A 17905-nucleotide genomic window follows, 5' to 3' on the forward strand; every position below is an offset into this window, starting at 1 on the left:
CTTCGCCGCTGATGTGCTGCCTGGAGGAAGTGACATTTATGCTCTTGATCCTTCAGTGATTCTGCATGTCAAGAGCTGAGCCTTGAAATTCGTCAGCAGTGCTGTCTTACGAGCAGACAGGACTGAGTAAGAGGATTTCTACAGATAGAGGGGAAGGAAGCCAACTCCGGTGGCTGCTGCGGATCCTGAAGTACTCCAATTATTATTTTTTTTTATTATTTTTTCCTCTCCACATCTCCCCTGTAGGAAATCGGAGAGGGAAATCTCGCTGGGTCGCCCGCCGATGCATTTCTGAAGCTGAAACCCCCGAGCCCCGTTAGAATTCGGAGACCTCCCTTTGCTTAAGGTAAGCACGGAGCAGATCCCCTGCCTCGATCACCGAACTGGGGCTGAATTTGGGGGGGCTGTGAAGGGCTGGAGCTGCCCAAATAACGCTCGTCCAGCTGCCAGCTGCGTTTCCAGGAGGTGCCAGCTGGAAAATCTCCTCTGCGGGGGCTTTTATCAGCCCCTCGTGGCCGGTAAGTGAGCTTGGGGTGAAAGATGCCTGGCTCGGGGGACCGTGGGGAGCTGTGGTTTTGTTGCCAGGGGACGTGCCAGCGTGTGCAGGTAGCGCCAGGAGATCCTTCCAGGGGAAGATTTCTTCTGGAGGAGGCAGTGCGTGAGAGCAGGTCTGCGTGCCGTTAGCCTGGCTGCTCGGTTTTGCGTGAGAAAGCTGGTAATTGTTAATTAGGGTGCCGTGCAATTAGCTGCGCCGTGATCACCGGGTCTGTGGCGCGGGGGAGGCAGGGGTTTATCCTGTTGTGCCACGTGTGGGGAGGATTTAGGATGCCGGATAAAACACCGGCGTTAAACTGGAGCGTGGCTCTCCCCGACGCTCTGATTTTCCAGAAGCAAAAGTTTTCCTCCTCGTGGTAAATGCAGTGATTTATTTCTCCTTGGTCTTCGACAGTTTCTCTGCTAGCCGTGGCTGCGCGCGGGTTTGGGAAATCTGATTGCCAAAGAGAGGAGCCCAAACTGGAGGAGGCTCAAAAAGCTTCCCAGGGCTTCCAGCATGCCTCCTGTGTCACAGCTGAAAGATAAAAGCCCTCTCGGAGCTGCTACACCAGAAAAGGGGGTTTCAAAGCATTTCAAGATGATTAAAGGAAACTTTAAACTTCTGCCTGCTAATTAATACATGCTGCTCTCGCGAGCTTAACCGGCGCTGGGTGAGTTCTGCTTTTCCGAGCCTTGCAGCTGGGTTCAGCCTGGGCTGTGCTCCCCGGGATCCTGCTGGGGTTTGAGCCCGGGGTGGGGGCACCCAGCACGTGCTGGTGTATGGGATCATCTGTCCTTTGGGGTGCGTGGTGCAGCAGGACGGTCTCGAGCCCGGAGTGCTTTAAATTCTCCGCTTGCTCCTAAACGAGCGGAAAGGAGCGTTTAGCAATGCAAATAGTCTGAAGCAGCAAATGAATTTCAGCCGGGCAGACAGGCTTGTGTGGAAATTAAGGCAGTGTTTGGAGAAAAAAAAAAAAAAAAAAGCATCCATTTTGTGTTACTGTGCTGTGCTTCTGTCTCTGTGCAGCTGGAGTGGAAAACAAACGCGCCGAGTCCCTTGCGGAGGCTTTATCGGTTGCTCAGAGCCTTCCCCCCCTTCCGTCAGCTCGTGAATTCTGCAAGTGTGCTCCTGAATTGTTTGACTTGTCAAACTCATCATCCTGCCCAGACTTTGTCAGGCTTAACTGATCGTAGAGTATGCTTTTTATTAACATCCAGGCAATAGAAGCTGAGCGAGTACTCCCATTGAGTTGGGGAGTGAAGTTTTGCTGCCAGGTTTTAAATATATGTTCTCTTAAACTTGCTTGGCAATCTGCTTATGTGAGCATCATGAGTCTTTATATTTGAGATGTGCCTTTTTTTTTTAGGATGAAAGTAGTCGAGGATCTGAATTGCGAGGGATAGATGAAATTAAGCAGCAGAAGCAGTGATGGCAATCTACAAAGCTTTAATGTGTTAATGCAGCCTCGGCATTATACATATTTAGAAGCAGGCTAGATTGAATCCTGGAGAAAACACCGAGGTATTCAGAGCCTCCCGTCTTGATCATGTTTTCCTGTAAGTGATGGATGCTATGAAACAGTGTTTTGAAGGAGATGCTAAAAATTATTTTGCTGCTGCTGGAACCGTATCGCATATTAATTGCCCCCAAGTTCGTCTTTTATTTTTAGAAAAATACTGGGGAGGGCGGGGGATACAGGAATGATGTTTGTAAGATCTCCTAGCCCCATGTAGACCTTATTTTGCTGTCATGAATTATTTAGTGTTTCAAGTCTGCTGTAGTGCTGTATTTAATATGTTTTAAATGACATTGAATCAGTTAATACGATGGAGGAGAAGATCTGGGCGGACTGATAATTAATCTGCCAGGGGGAACAGCAGAAGAGAAGCTGTTGACATAGACTGAACAGTTTATTTTATACAAACAAGGAGCATTTTAGCATCCACTAAAAGGATATTTTGATCGACCCGGCCGGAGCAGCTTCGTGGAGCCGGCGGCTCCGCTCCGGCACGGTGCCGTGACCCTGGCTGGAGCCTCTGGATGCACAGCAATAGAAAGTAATAATTTATAGGCTCTCAGTGGGGTTGTAAGTGAATAAAGAGTGAATGCATTGAATTTCTGGATGAAAAAAGAGTCCGTAGCATCCAGAAGAAAATAGCTCGGTATTGTAGACCTATTAATTATGTTCCAGTATCGAGCAGCTGTTGGACAGCAGCACCGGGAGGAAATTCTGTTCCTGGCAGTCAGGCGCGTGGATGCACGTGGGCACAACTTGGAAAGGAAACTTTTTACAATGCTGGTGGAAGTGCAGGTTCTGCCTGCACCTTTGCTCCTCTCCTCCTCTACCAGAGGCACCTGGGGCAGGAATCAGAGAAGCACAGAGCTGGAAGGGACCCACCAGGATCACCGAGTCCAACTCCTGGCTCCGCACCAGACCACCCAAAAATGAGACCGTGTGTCTGAGAGCGTTGTGCAAATGCTCCCTGAGCTCCAGCAGCTCGGTGCTGTGGCTCTGGGTGCAAACCTTTCCTGCCTCGGAGCAGCTCCAGGTAAAACGTGTCCTTCCAAATGCAGCAAGGACTTCCTAGATGACTTCTGCAGGCAGATGCCCTTCACTGAAGTCTTTTCTTCTTGATGGCCTCAGTTAATGTTTCCAGAGCTAGCTGTTAGATTGTTTTTTTCTGTAGTAGCTCTGTGATGGTCTCGTGCTCTGCTTGCGCTTTGGTGGCAACTGCTTGGCTGTAGAAATCAGGATGAAGTCCTCCAGGTTTGTTTGATTTATCACACATTTTAAATACCTGTATGTCTGTAGCACACCTGCTGAAGCTTAAAACCAGCTCAGTGAGACAGCGATGGCCTTTAGGTTATGGAGGAGATTTTGGCTTTCGTTTATTACTTCTGCCTTGTGTTAATTCCTGCCCCAGGAAGGATTTTCTTGTAAACTCAGTATTTCTCTTACGAATTCTCTATTGTGCTTTTATCTTGCCAGCTTGGCCCATAGGATAATACACACCTGATGGACAGTGGCGTGATGTCAGGCACTCGCTGGCCTTTCCCTGCCCAGGTGGGCACGGTTACACGCTGCACCTCGAGTATTCTTTATACCTGGCCATCAGAAAAAGTTCTGCCACTGCAATCAACACTGCCAAGAGTAAAGTTGATTTTTTTAAATTTCTTTTTGGAGAAATGCAGCTGGCAGAAGAGGTAAAACCCCTCAGTAGCTCAGTGCCACTAATTGCTGCCGCTGTGAAACCTGCAATAAAACCTTTGGGCTGCCTGGTGCTCCGGGTTCATCAGCCCGTGGGCGCCTCTGAGGCATCTCGGAGCTCCGTGAGCAGCATTTCTGTGGCAAGGGTTAGGTGTCATGGAACAAAAGGAGCTATGTGGAATAGCAAAAGGGGAAAATAAGTTTCATTTGTGTGCAGTGACCATCCTATCGGGGCTGATTCCCTGCTGCTCCCCTCCGGCAGCACCCAAGGGTGAGCGAGCAGTGCTTTTGTGCCTGGGACTTTTGGGCGCCTTCGCCTGGCTGTGAGGACCTTGGCACGTCCCCCCGGGTGCTGGTAACGGGGAAGGAGGGAGCTCCTCCATCTGTCTGCTGGCCAAGTGCACATTAAAGTCGACAGGAGCGGCGGCCTGGCTTCCTGGCACTCCGAGGAAATCCTCTTGACGGAGGGTATCTCAGCAATTCGTTGCGTTCGGAGGTTTCCATTAGTGCCAGCTAATTACACGGGCCGCGTTGGGTTGGAGTCGCAATTACATTGACCGATGTACAGTAATTAGCTTCGATACATGTTTCCGTGTGTAGGAGACGTTTAATTGCTCGCTGGTTTTTGACGAAGATACTGCTGTTGTCTGTAATTGGGTTTCCCCTTTCTGCCAGTGCCCGTCTGGAGCTAGCAGCAGCTCCAGCAGGAAGACGCGGCCACCGCCGACTGCCTCAAGTCAGGGACATGGCATCAGCGTGCTGGCAGCTTTGCTGATGGCATTCGGTACATCTTGAGAGCAAACACCTTGTCTTTGTTTCCATCTAACAACATTAGGCCTTGAGCAGGTTTCCTGTAACACAGCACTAGCTCCAGCCAAAACTGAAGTGATTTCGGCTCAAACCCATTGGTCTGTGGCTCTGCTGCTTGGTTTTTATGTGGGCAGCCCCACGACACGTCTCCGTATTAACAGATTTGGTCTGGATTCCCGTGTTTTGCACAGCCAATGTGCCCTCTGCCTCGTGCCGTGCCCACGATGCCGCAGGGTGAGCAGCGGTGGCAGCTTTTGTGCCTTGCTCAAAGTCTTCCAGGCTCTGACCTTTCCAAAAATCATCCCTGGTCCTAGGAAAGGGTCAACTCAAACCTGCTCCTTCCATTCCTAGTAAATACTTATAACACTCCCATGCACGTCTGTATGCGCGGATTAGTGAGAGCTTATTGTTTTGCTTAAAATGTTTACTTTGAGAATTCCTTTTATTGAAATTTTTAGTAAAGCCGCTCGCACGCAAACGCGCTGAATGGCTTCAGCTCGTCTGTATGCAGCCTGTTCCCGCAGTGCATATCGCTGAATGCGTTCAGCATAAAAAGTATAATCAGCGGAACTATTGTTCAGGTCTAATTGCGAGCTGGATCGTTGCACGTTTGCAGATTTTTTTGGCAACGCCGTCGCCAGTTGCTCATTAAGAGAACACTTGTGCGAAGATTGTGCTGGCGGTGCTACATTTGTCAATGGCAATCTAGCATTAATAGTACAAACTTTTAAAAATAACCCATGCGACAATAAATCCCCGACAAATAGCAAATACATACTAAGTAAGTGTTGTAAAGTTTCAGACAATGCTGTGAAGTGCTCTGCTAATAAACCATTTTTACAGTGGTGTGCTGGGCTGTGTTCGTGGGGTGATTTAACAGCCTTCATCTCCACGGCTCTCTTGCCTGCAGCAATGTTATATGGTCAGGATTAACGATGAGGTGTAGCATCGTTGTCAGTCTCAGCACATTTTTCTTAATTTATTTTCATTGGATTAATGGCCTCGTCGTGGGATAGGCATAACTTGTCTATAAAGCAATCATTGTATTTGCGTACAGATGGATAAAGCTCCCCTCCCTCTGTGGCCGTTCTCCTTGCAGCTCCACGTGTCCAGCGTTACCACCTCGCACCTTGGCTAGCAGGGAACTGGGATAAACTGGTGTTAGGTGTGCTGGCTTCCACTGTGTCCATCTTCCCAAGCACCGATGTCTTCTGTTTTTTGGTAAGAGCAAGGCTTTGAGGCCAGCTCGGGCTGTTTCCAAATACTCTCCTCTGGTTCTCCTCATTTTGGAGCTCAGTTCAACGTCTGAACCACAAAGACATTCATAAAAGCTCTAGGAGAGAACCTGTTGAGTGAATTTCCATTAAATGGAGATTTCCTGAAGCTTCCTGAATGCAGGTTTACCTAAAGTAAGCAGTTATACTTGTATTTTTGTTAAGGATACTTTTATTTTGGTAATCGTTCTTCATCCAAAGAGGCAGAGCTGTTCCAATCTCCAAACACTTGCAATCTGTCTGCTAACTACCTGCAGAATAGGACTTGCAGGCTGTGTTTCTGTAACTTGTGGTGTTCCAGGAGGCAGCTAACAGTGCTAGTTGTTGCTGTGTGGTTCAAGGGTTGACATCTTTCCTCAAATCCGTGCAGCGAAAACATATTTGTGCTAAAATAAGAATTGGTAATAAGGGTGGGGTTTGTGTTTAGATGTGCAGTTCAGGAATTCCTGCTGCAAAATGTGCTCCCTGCTCCAACAATAAGAGGTCTTCTGTGGAGTCTAAAATCAAAGTATTTCAGATCAGAAGGCTTAATTCAGATTAAGCTTTAATTTCTGTCATTGTCTCTTCCTCCCTGCTTCCTCCCTCATGACCTTGCGTTTTTCGTGGTGTAGAGCAGACTGGGTAGAGAGGAGAAAAGGTGAGGAAAGAGCTCATGGCGTGACCCATTGCTTGTGCCTTTGTTTCGGGTATGTTCTGCTCAGCTTAAGCACTTGTTTTAACTTGTGGTTTTGCTGTGGGAGTGAATGAGAGAGTCACTGGGAGGCTGCAGAGAATATCCTCTGCGTGGGTTTTAGTTTCTGCCCCAGGGTCCTGGACAGCACTTCTTGCCATTGGAAAATGTGTGGTTTTTGGAAAAAGAAAGCATTGCTGTAGTCGTATCTAATTTGCTGCAAGTTGTACTTGAAAGGTCAAGTGTGCTAGTCTGTAGCTAAGCACGTGAGTGTCCTTGGGACTGGGTTCATTTTCAGAATGACCGAGAAAGGCTTCAGGATTTGTGGTTTCTTGCGTGTATATTTTTGCATATGCTGATTGCTTTGGAGACACTTTGAACTGAAGGAATTCTGAATTACATTGGACTTTCTTAATTTCTAAGCTTTTTCTTAAAGCTTCTTTAAGCTTGCTTTGCTTCTCCCCAAAATAGCAAACCTGATTGCATCCTTCCTGTTTATTCCTTCTTTCTTTGAAACCTTCCTCGCTGTTAAAGCTGCGGTAGCAATGCTGCCTACCTTTGCGGGGGAGAGGAAGAATTGCTCTTGTTGATGTTTCACAGCAGTTTATTTGAAATAGAAAAAAATCACCTCCCACGTCTGCAGAGCTGAAGTTGCTTTGGAAAAAACAAAAACCAGGTAAACCACAAAACAATTTCTTCTAGCAACAGGAACAAACGCACAGAGTGGTGATGACTTAACCTGTTTTGGAAGAGAGAATACTTCTCTACCAGTTGTGACTCATTGTCCAAACGCACTGTGTGTTTATACAAATGCGCATTCATACATCATTTATTGACACGTAGCTGGTGCATGGTCCGCGAGGCTCAGTCTGAGTCATGATCAAACAGCACGCATCTACTGCAAGCCTTACCTTTCACCCGAGGCACTGGGGAGGCAGATGGAATTGGGGCCTTTTTGGAGAACAGCTGAATATGAGAAGTGCCTTTTTCTGGCTTGTCATGTTAATAATTATTTTTTCTTGAATGAAATACCGTAAAATGTGACTGTGCTACAGGCTTGTAAGCATGTGCAATCCAGCAGTGAAACTGCATTGCTCCTGGTATCTGTAGCAAAACTCCCATGGGTTAATTTGTGTAAAATAAGACACGAGAAGAGAGTAGGAGGGGAAAAAGAAAAGTGGGGTGGGGAGGAGGTGCAGTGAGAAGTCAGGAACTGCCTGTGCGAGGCTGAAGATGTGCATGCTGGCAGCCTGGGGTGCTCTGCTCCCATCTCCGCGTCTCGCTGGCATCCCACTGAATTTGGATTCACTCGAACAGCAAGTTGCAGGCCAGCATGGAATCCATGGTAAATGGAGCTGAAGAGTCAGAGGTTTAAAAAAAAAAATGCATGCTGATTTCCTTGAGGGTTTGTTCTGTAACACAGCTCTTAAACTTAGCTGCCTGCTTGCCTGGGAGAAAGGAGAGTGCGTCGCGCGGGGCCGAGCTGCTCCCAGGGAAGTGGTGTTCTTGGCTGGCAGAGCTGGTCATTTTCTCTTCTACTCCACCTTTTAAAAATAATGGATTCTAAAAAGCAGAGGAGATCGATGCCAGGTTCCAAGGCCTGCAGTGACTTTTGTGCCAGGTGCTAATAGCGGTGTGGCTGCAAGGGTTTGGATGAGCACAATCATAACGCAGAAGCATTACGTGCAAGTGGGTCTGACAGCCAGGTCGTGGGTTCAGCTGGTCTGGGACACTCAAGTTTTTCGGGAGGAGTGTTAAGAGAATTTGCTGACAGCAGCTGCTCGTGTGCTAAAATAGTTCAAAACCACACAGTCAGTGCTGCAGGTATGGAACAACACCATGGCTCCGACAGCCCCGTCCCACTCCTCTGTGTGAAAATCCGGCCGGGAGCATCACCAGAGGGCCTGCAGCTCAAGTTAATCCCATCAGACTACGAGCCCGGAGAGGAAATGGAAACCATCTCGTGTAGCCTCAGACAGAAATCAGTCTGTGCTCGTTAGGGTCAAGGTTATTCCCTTTCCAATAATTTCCCTTGAGACGCATGAAGTCCCTGTTGCCAGTGTCTCTTGCTTAATGATGCAGCTAGACACGAGGGTCACCTCCAGGGTTTTTTCATGGGACTGATCCCAAGCAGAAAATCGTGAAGATTTTGTTGTCAAGAGCAGTAGGTTTGGGCTGCACCCTGTTGTGCAGGGTGCTTGCTCACTAGAGTTCAAAGAAACTTGAGTGCAACCTCTTAAATACCGAGTGTCTTGTTACGAGATTTTAACTTGGTGTATCACAACAGGAAGAGCAGCTAAAATCTATTTTGAGAAGTGGAGCCAAAGGTCTTTGGAGGCTCCCTCTGGATTAGCATTGACCATAAATACAAATTTGGAGCTGAGCATAGTCTCTTTGTAAACCCTCTCCTCTCCTGAATATAAGAAATTGCAGTCGGGGTGCCTTTGGTCCCCTGATTATTGAGGTGGAAGCAGGGAGGAACCTTGGTCATGGAGGCTGATGGATAACAAGCCTTGTAAACAGAGCTGCTGTGTACAGCCAGGATACCTATGTAAGTTTATAATTTCTGAGGTTTAAGAGCAGTTTTTATTGGGATGACTCAGCTGGTCCAGCACGCAGTATGGAGAGCAGTGGGGCAAGGGAGGGACGGTGGGGATGCTCCCGATCCCAAAGGGCAGGCCGGGGCCGTGCGTGCAGGCTGGGAGCTGCTCTTTCAGGTCACTGTCAAAAGCCTTCTCCTTCCACGTGAGAATTGTGCAACTGTGTCCTCTGGTGGCAGTGGTGATGGCTTGGAGTGACTTTACCAGCCTGCGAGAAATCCTTCAGCGTGTGGAGGACCCCTCATGGAGGTCCTTTGGTGGATATTTTTGGTGTGCCAGGGCATCCGGGTGAAGTCAATTTTCTCTTTTTGGGAGGCTAAGACTTGCACTGTTTTCAGGATTGAGCTAAAACCTGTTGGCGAGGTGCAGAGAGTTGCTCTAGGGACATGGTGGCACTTGGGAACAGATTGCTCAGGCTGCCCTTTTACCTTTCTGCTTGTGAGTCTTCCCTGTTGGCTCCGTGAGCCGATTTCCTTCTGGGTGGGAGCATCCCATCTGTGAAGTGCTTTAGGGCACGCTTCTGCTGCTGATTTTACTTTTTTTTCTTTCTTTTTTTTTTTTTTTTTTTTTTTGCCAGAGTACAAAAAGCAACTTTACAAGCTCCTATTTGAAGCTGTTAGACAAACTGAATAGAGCCATTAGTGTAACATCTACCCTCCATTAGCTAAATGTTTCTAAATGTTGTAGGGCATGGTGAAATATTAATATTTTTTTTCTTACTTCAGTCCAATTATTACCACTTTATTAGGGAATGACACTGGGAAAAGGGAGTTTCTGTAGGGGAGGCATGGACACGCTGCTATGCCGCCTCTCCTAAGGACAAACCACTTACACTTGCTGAAGTCCCATTAGATGGGGATGAAATTAAATCAACTGCTCCAGGAAATGAGACAAACGTTCCATTAAAAAAAAAAAAAAAAAAGCCGTCCACTGTAACAACTGGTTTTGATCTCCACGCAGAGAAGCAGAGAGGGCTTGCAGAGACATCGGGTGGAGGAGACCTGGCCTCGAAGGGGCTCTCGCAGACAGCTTGGACCCACTTCTGCCCCCTTACTTGTGCCCTAGTATTCAAACTTGCCCCATGAAAGGACTCTTGCCCCTCTTCTGCCCCAAAATTTCCATTCCCAGCAAGTATTTGGTGGCTGAGCAGCCCTGTTCTCTGGGGAAGCTCCCAGCACAGCCCTGCCTTCCCTCGCCCCAGTGCCGGGCCTGCTCTGTGCCTGAAGCCCCTTGCCCATTTTGCCAAAAATCAGCCTGCTGAAGTTTAATTTTGCAATGCTGTGTGACCCCTGGGCTCCTTTGTACCCAGTTACAGGCCTTCAGGTCGTGGATGAAATATCTGTGGGTATGGGAAGCTCTGAGAAGATCAGGGCAGAACGCCTACAAAACGCGTAGTTATTTTTCCAGCAGGGATGAGTGTACAAAGGTCACAAAAATGAGGAATTTGAAACCGCAGAAGAATTCTAACGTTGATATTTCCTGCTGTCTGTACAAAAACGGGGCCGTTTGATTGCTCCAGTTGGCGAAAACCCTTTAAAGCGAGGCGAGGCCTTCCGGCCCCAGCTGGGAGCAGCCCCAGGCCGGGTCTGCGATCCCCAAACACAAACCCTGAGGTTTTACGGTTTTATCTCACAAAGAAAAGCCTTCTTGATGGGTAGACTTAATATTCTAGCAACCCACGTGGAATTTGAAAGCTATAAATCCTGCCAAGCCCGCATTATGTTCTGGGTTGCGTGTGGAAGTGTGCCCTAATAATTGTAGGTGTGCGCCCCAGCCCTGCTGGAGGCACCGATGGGAGGAATCCCAGAAATGTGTGTGTGTGTTGGATGTTTAACAGTAATCACCTTCTGTATTAAAAACAGAAATAAGCAGTTCACTGTCGTGGCTATACAGGATGATTCGCAGCCGGAGCAGTTTGCTGTCGGGTAGCTTTTGGTGTGCTTTTATATCGTTTCTGATTTTATTCCGCCCTGCTTTTTCATCATCTCTTCTAAGGAGCTGGAGTAGAAAGGATTAAAAATAAATAAGTAAAAGGCTATCTCCGTCATATGCCTTATTACCTGCCTGTATGCAGCTGTGGGCTCTGTTCTAAAAACTGGAATTCAAGTTGCTGTAAAAACCAGCTCTGCCTTTGTTGTGGGCTTCAATAAAAATAGGATTTGTGCGTTATCTTGGTCTCCCTAGTATTCAGCCCCGCTGCCTCCTCCTAATCTCTGGCTTGCCAAATATGAAAAAATGTAGAAACGGAAGGTTTCCAAACACATTTGCCAGGGTTAATGCCAGAGTCTAAACATAAACTCTGCCGGGACAGGTTGTTTTTGGGAGCAGTGCTGGGTGGGAGGGGTGGGCTGGAAGAAGCCCAGAACTTCTTCCCGAAAGTGCTGCCTGGGGTCCCCAGCGTGTGGTACGTGTGCTTTGTCTTTTGAAAGTGGGATTTTGGGAACAGGGACCTGCTTGTGCTGCATTGCTTTGGCTCCTATCGGGTGCCTGTGCCTGCTCGTGCTGGGTTGTGTGGCTGGCTCGTTTTTATGTGAAAACTGGGAAAGTAGCAGTGAAAGTGATTGTAATCCCAGCTTCTAAGGCTTCCCGGGAAAATCTCTTTAATGAAGTTTGTCTGTGGCATTGCTTGTTGTTGTGCAGTTCGTTTGCTCTGGAAGTACTTGGTGAAGCAGCAAAATTTTGCCGAAACCTTTAATTCAGCAATTGGGTGACTGCCACCAGGCAGCGACTCCTTCCTGAAGAACCATCTGCACACAGCATCAGGGTTTGCTGAGCAATAAAAATGAGGCACTTCTAGGCAGTTTCTCTGACTTAGAGCGAATTTTATTTATCTGCTGTAAGCTCTGTTGCTTCCTTAACCTCTGCTTTTTGCGTAGTGAAAGAAGGAAGAGGCAATCTGCCTGCATAATATATAAGAACACGACTGAGTGGTTTGTGCCGATAACGAGCCACAAACTCAGTGAAGCAGCAGAGTTTTGGGCTTGGCAGGTGTTGAAGTCTCCAGGAATGCACTTTGGGGTGGCACAAGGGGGCTGCCAGCACCTTTGCTCCCTGAAACAGGTTCTGGCCATGCTGTGCTTTGCAGACCCGGCATGGCTGTGCTCGCTGGGAGGTGAGATCCCCTGCAGAAGCTGCACGAGGCTTGCTGGTGATTACCAAGCAAAACTGTGCTCTGCTGTGGGTGTTGGACGGAGCCTTCAAGGTTCATCAGCTTGATATGAACCTTGTGTGATTTTTAGGGTCAGCTGTGCATCCTCTGAAGCATCGCGCTCGCTCCTTTTTAAATGGTGGCAGTGTTCGAGCTAGAAAGGCTCTTCTATTTTTACTTGAAGGCTGCATGCAAGCAGGCTTGCCAAATACATGCCAGATGTCTGAGCTGTACTTTGGAGCGCGCTTTGTATGGGATTCTTGTAGGCATTGTCATGAGTTGGCAGCAGGAACGCCGGCATCGCTGCTCTGTGGCTCTCTTGTTGTCGGTGGAGCGCCGTGGGGAAGGAAAACACGGGGCCGTAGTTCCTGCTGAACCCCGCTGTCTGTCGGGCTTGGAATGGCTGGGAGAAAGCTATCATGTATTGAATCATCGGGGTTTTCTAGCCGAAGCTATAAGGGGATCCTGGTAGGAAGGAGTGGAAAGCACGAAGCAACTTGGGGCTTCCTGGTGGCAAGAAGGGTCCCCAGGGCTCTGGCAGGAGCTTGGCACAGGAGCGGCAGGCTTTCCTTGCCTGTTGGTGTTCAAGGTCTGTCAGAACAGAACGTGTGAGCGCAGTTTTCTGCAGAGAAGGAGGAAATCTGGGCTGCTGTGGTTGCTCGGAGCTTAGGGCCATGATTTCCCAGCTCCTAGGAAGGCGCAGGAGGAGGGAGCCTGGCTGGGCTCCGTGCCGGGGGCTGCGTCGTGCAATGGGGCGAAGGAACCGAGCGGCTCGCCGTGGCTGCTAACACGTGTGGAACTGCGTGAGACAGCCCCAAACGTCTCTGATAAGCCAGGAAAATGTGAAGTGGTAGTGAAAAATCTCATTTTGGTCCGAAGTTATGTATTTTTCCATTAACGTACAAGGGAAACACATCTGCTGATGGAAGCAGCAGCGGCGATGCTCTCCAGCAGCAGCCTGGCGGCTCTTTGGATCTGTCAGAGAGCGACATTTCTGATGAGGAGCGTTGCCCTCACTCCTCAAAAATAAGGAAAACAAAGCTTCAGGCTCGTGTTTTAGTTTGCTCAGTGAGTGTTTTCAGTAGAGACAGGTAAACAAGCGAGAGATGTGGATGGCTTCCCCAGCCACACCGGGGCAGCCACGCGTGACGTGCAGAGCTTGTCCTGAAGCAGGCGATGCCAGGCCCAAGGGAGCCGTGGCTTTTGTGTTTTGGTAAAGCTGCATCACTAAGCAAGGGGTTTTGCTATTTTTTAAGCATTGCTGTATTTCTGAGTATTGCTCTAAGCTCTCGACATGCTAAGAGGTATAACCTGGTGATGCGTGGCCGGGAGCTTTCTCCCGTGTTGTATTCTGCACACCTTAAATACGATTTTTCAGTACAGTTCCCGAATCTGGCCTAGAATTATGTTGGAAGTCCTGTATTTGTGGCTTGAAATGCAAGCTTTTTTCCTCTCAAAGACCAGTAATTTCAAGGATAGTAATGGTAAGTTTTCTGCCTGTTCATAACCCACATTAAAGTCACTTTTCAGTGGTAGACCTTAGGGGAAGTTGGTTTAAACGTTGTGTTTCAGATTAGCTCTTACTGCAGATAATAAAAATGGCTATAAAAACGGTAGTCTCGACCCTGCTGATGTTCAGTGATCCTTATTTTTGTAATAAATTCCCTTTCTGGCCTCCCTCCCTGCTTTCTCCAGGTGCGTGTGGTTTGCTATCGTGCCATCAGAAGGGGAGCAGGAGCAGGAACCTGGGCCCTTTTGTCTTAGCAGCCTTAAAGACGTACGTGCGGAGTGCTGAGCTGCAGGGAGGATTTCTGGAGTAGCTGTGTTCTGACTTCTTAGAGCTAAATAGACCTTGACTTAGCGGTTTATCCCCTCTCCAGCAGCACGATCAAAATTTAAATTACTGCTGGGGTACTGGATCGGTCCTTGCATTAAAGGAATTTGGCCTGACATCCTCGCTGTTGGGAAATGAGGTTACGGGGTTCTGCCCTCCAGCAGAGCTGGGATCTCAGCCACGAGCTTCCCCTTGCACTGGGTGGCTGTGGGGCGGTGGTGATGCTCAGATGTTAGACACTGTGGCTACAAAACACTAAAAAAAACCTCTTTATACATTCACACTTTTTCATAATAATGCTGCCTAACAGAGAGCTTGCACATGGGTGATGTGCTGTGAGGATGGCAGCTGTTAAACGTTCTGTGCCACGCCGCTTCCAAGCAGCGCTTAAAATAACTTCTGGACAAAAATCACTTTTGTGCTCAGATGCTTTTATTTTGGGAAAGGCAAACAGTTGCAGTGAGCGCCGCGCTGCTGCTCGGTGACAGCAGCCACCAGCACTTCCATGGCACGGACGTGAGAAGCGCTGCGGGAGCCGGACGGGGTTTTAAGGGCATTTAAAATTTTGTTGCTCTACGTCTTCAGGATGCAACGTGTCTCTGTCACACGAAGGCGGTAACAAATAGGAGCTGACAGGGTAATGTGAGGGTTGCCAGCGCTGGTGATTAAATGTGACCGGTGTTGAGGCGGCGGGACGGGAGCGATGGCTGCGCTGGAGAAGCCGGTGGCAGAGATACCGCGGAGGCTGGGCTCGGGGACGAAACCTGTGCTAATCAAGCCAGGCTTTGTGCTCAGGTAAAAACATGTAGCTTATCGATGTAAATAACTGGTGGAATTACACCCCTGTGAGCCCTCTGTGCTACTCTTGGGGTGCTTGCAGCTGTGGGTTGAAGCAGGCTGCAGGCGTGGGGTGCGAGCGGGGTGCTGCTGCGTGGCCGGGGGCTGCAGCATCACCCCTGTGGGCGGAATGATGCATTTTATGTGGAAGGGAGAAGCCAGGGATGTGCTGGGGAGGGCAGAAAAGAGCAGCTGCAAACCCCTGTGCCCACAGTGCGGTCGGCACACATACCCCTGTTAGCTCCTGTGAATTCAGCACAGCAGTCGTAGCACCTTTCCTTGCAGGTCGCAGGCTCTTTGCAGAGCAAACAGCTCGGATACTGCTTAAAAGTCACTGGGGCTGTTGGTGGGAGCTCCCCAGGCACCGGCTCCATCCCCAAAATAAGCGTGCTGAGAGCTTCTTCCTCCCCGCCAGCATTCCCTTGGTGCTACGATCGGCTTCCAGGAGGGCACAGCTAACGGGGCGGACACATGCTGGGACTTTTTGGGAAGTGCTTTGAGCTGGGTTTGGTAGCAGCAGCATCCAGGACAAGTGTCTGCAGCAGGCACAGCCACGTAAGGGGCTCACTTGTGGCAAGGAGGGAGCCCAGCTCCCTGCCACGGCACCAGCAGCTCCTCCGAGAGCCCCATCCCTTGGTGCTGCTGCCTCGAGACTCGTTAGGGCATTGCTGCGTTGCTTCCAGAGCCTAAATGTAAGGAGACTGATGGAATGGTTTTGTCTTCTGCTTCGTTAATCTGTGTAGTAACACTGTAATACCTGATAGCTTGGAAGGAGGCATCGTAACGCCTCTGTGAGCAGCAGCTAGATTTCAGAGTTATTGTTTGTGCCGTTAGTGAGGGGTTTAATAGCTTAATCCATCTGCAAAGCGAGGAGATTTATTGGACTGTACAATGAACGGGCTCGTAATTACAGCAGCAGTCCTACGAACTGGTCGTCCGGGTAAGGCAGAGAAGTATGGGAAGCACAAGTAACTTCATCAAAGTTCTGTAGCGGTACCCAGTATGAAATTTTCTGAAATCAGAGAAAAAAACCAACACCTTGTTGGTCCTTCCTGAGCAATGGGACCGGGGCACACAGACCGAGCGGGTGTGCACAGGAACCCCGATAAGCTCCTGCCCTGCACTGAGCCAAGTGGCTTTCTGCCCAGCGTCGTTGGCACTTATTTATTTATTTTATGAGTAGCTGAGATTGCAATTACGCTCCGAGCCGTAGTAGATTTTCTTTTTAATTAGTGCAGCCTGATAAATACTTTAGAAAGCATGCAGTATATTCCGGGCGTAAGAAGGAAGACCGATGCTCGCTCTATAGGACAAGAAACATAAATAGATTTTTGTCGCTTTGGGATTTTCCTGCAGTTAGCTGTTATACATGGCAGGAGGGGAAACTGCAAATAAATTTCTGGATGAAGTTTCTTCCCTGTATTTTAGATCCTTTCTGTCCAGCAACCCACAGATGGAGAGCTGGAAGCAGCGAGGATTAGGCAGTAAATCTGCACTAAAGAGCCGCGGCAGAGGCTGGTAATCTGTGCTCAATTATGGCAGATCCGTTCATTTGTTTGTACACTGCTGCAATTTCCTCGTGCTTAAGGAAGAAAGAAGCCACCCTGACAGCACACCCTGTATTAAAATACCGGCTGAATGCGGGCTCTGTACAAATCAAGCACACACAAAAGGTTAGAAACAAGGCTTGGCTGTTCAGACCAGTTGGCCAGGTCCTGATAAATTCTTGTGTTGTCAGAATATTTCCAGTGGTTGTTCCCGGTGTGTGGCATTGTGCAAAATGCCCCAGCGTGGGGCAACAGGTATGGGTTTTAGGCAGGGCATCGAGGAGCCAGCACGGGCAGGTTTCGGACACAGGCGAAACGCATTTGGGAAGCACGGAGCTGTCAGGAAGCTTCAATAATCCGTAAATGTCTCATTTTAAGGCATAAGTAAGCTTTGGCAAAGGATGAGAAGTTTTGATATTAAATTATCCAAAAGATTTAATTTTCCGCAGTTATTAAAAACAAGCCCTGAGTTCTTTTTTTTTTATCCTTTCCGTTACAAAACATTGGGCTAGTCTAATGACTGGACCGAATAGCGTTTTGCTGCGTGTAATGAATGGGAAATGGGGGAAAAATTCTGCCTGAGGTTTGCGTGTAGCCGAGGATAACTTTAAGATCAGGCTATTACTGACGTTCCAGTGTCTCTTCTTTAAATATTGGGTTAAACCTATCTCAGATTGGCAGTCGCCGCTCGGGTTTTTTTTCTCCCTGCGCTAAATGGCTTAGCCCGGCGTAGAGGCTTCAAAGTAAATAGGTAGCTTATCGCTATTCAGCAGAAATCCCTGGTCTTAAGTAAAAATACTGTCCGCATTCCTGCCGAGCAAACACAGAGCCCGTGCGCTCGGCTGCTCCGAGACCTCCCGGGTCTCAGCGGGCGGCTGCGTGCCGGTTACTGGTGAAGCGCACCGAAGGTAAGGTGGGAAGGTAAGGAAGGGTGCTTTTGGGGGTGTTTTTTTTTTATTTTGGGTCACTTGTTCAGGAAGGTACTTGTTGTTTTGAGGGCTGGTGGTGCTGGGATTGCACCCAGATGGGTGCCAGGCTCACATGGGTTGGCATCGGAGCATGTGCGGCACCATCCTGCCCGGGCACCCAGCCTGCCCGCAGCTGGCCCTGCCTCCCTGCAGGAAAAGGGATTTTGCATTTTATTCTTGCATCAGGGCAGTGGAAAGGCAAGCTTTAATAATAATAATAAGTCAATTATTTTATCTCTTGTTTCGAAAGTGCGATATGGGAATTGGCACGGGCGCTGCGTCCCGCTGAGCACGGCTCGCTGCAAAGGGAGCTGCGTGGGGTGGGAGCACAGAACAAGAGAAGGAACCTCTTAAAGGCGTTGGGAAGGGCTGGTCCTTCAATGGGCACGACTTACCTGGCAGTGGGGTTGGTGTTTTTACTTTCCAGGGGGCCGTGGCTTTGCTCCACAGGGCTGCAGGGAGCAGTTGTCACCA

At 48.8% G+C, this 17905-nt stretch overlaps 1 protein-coding gene across 9 annotated transcripts in view; it reads left to right on the top strand.

The window, feature by feature from the left end:
- The window catches only part of GLCE (glucuronic acid epimerase), a 44136-nt gene that overhangs the window by 10598 nt on the left and 15633 nt on the right, over nt 1–17905 (top strand). For 6 of the 9 annotated variants that reach the window (XM_082769321.1, XM_082769323.1, XM_082769324.1 and 3 more), the window contains exon 2: nt 247–346. Coding sequence is in view for 1 of the 9 variants with exons in the window: in XM_082769319.1 (XP_082625445.1) it covers nt 14783–14874 (92 nt within the window). In the remaining 8 variants the exon portion in view is untranslated. Of the gene's footprint in view, nt 1–246; nt 347–14687; nt 14875–17905 lie in introns of those variants that run through there. The other 3 variants (XR_014318272.1, XR_014318273.1, XM_082769319.1) reach the window with 1 other exon arrangement.

Source organism: Aythya marila, assembly GCF_965140915.1.
Source record: "Aythya marila genome assembly, chromosome: 11".
NCBI classification, from domain to species: domain Eukaryota; kingdom Metazoa; phylum Chordata; class Aves; order Anseriformes; family Anatidae; genus Aythya; species Aythya marila.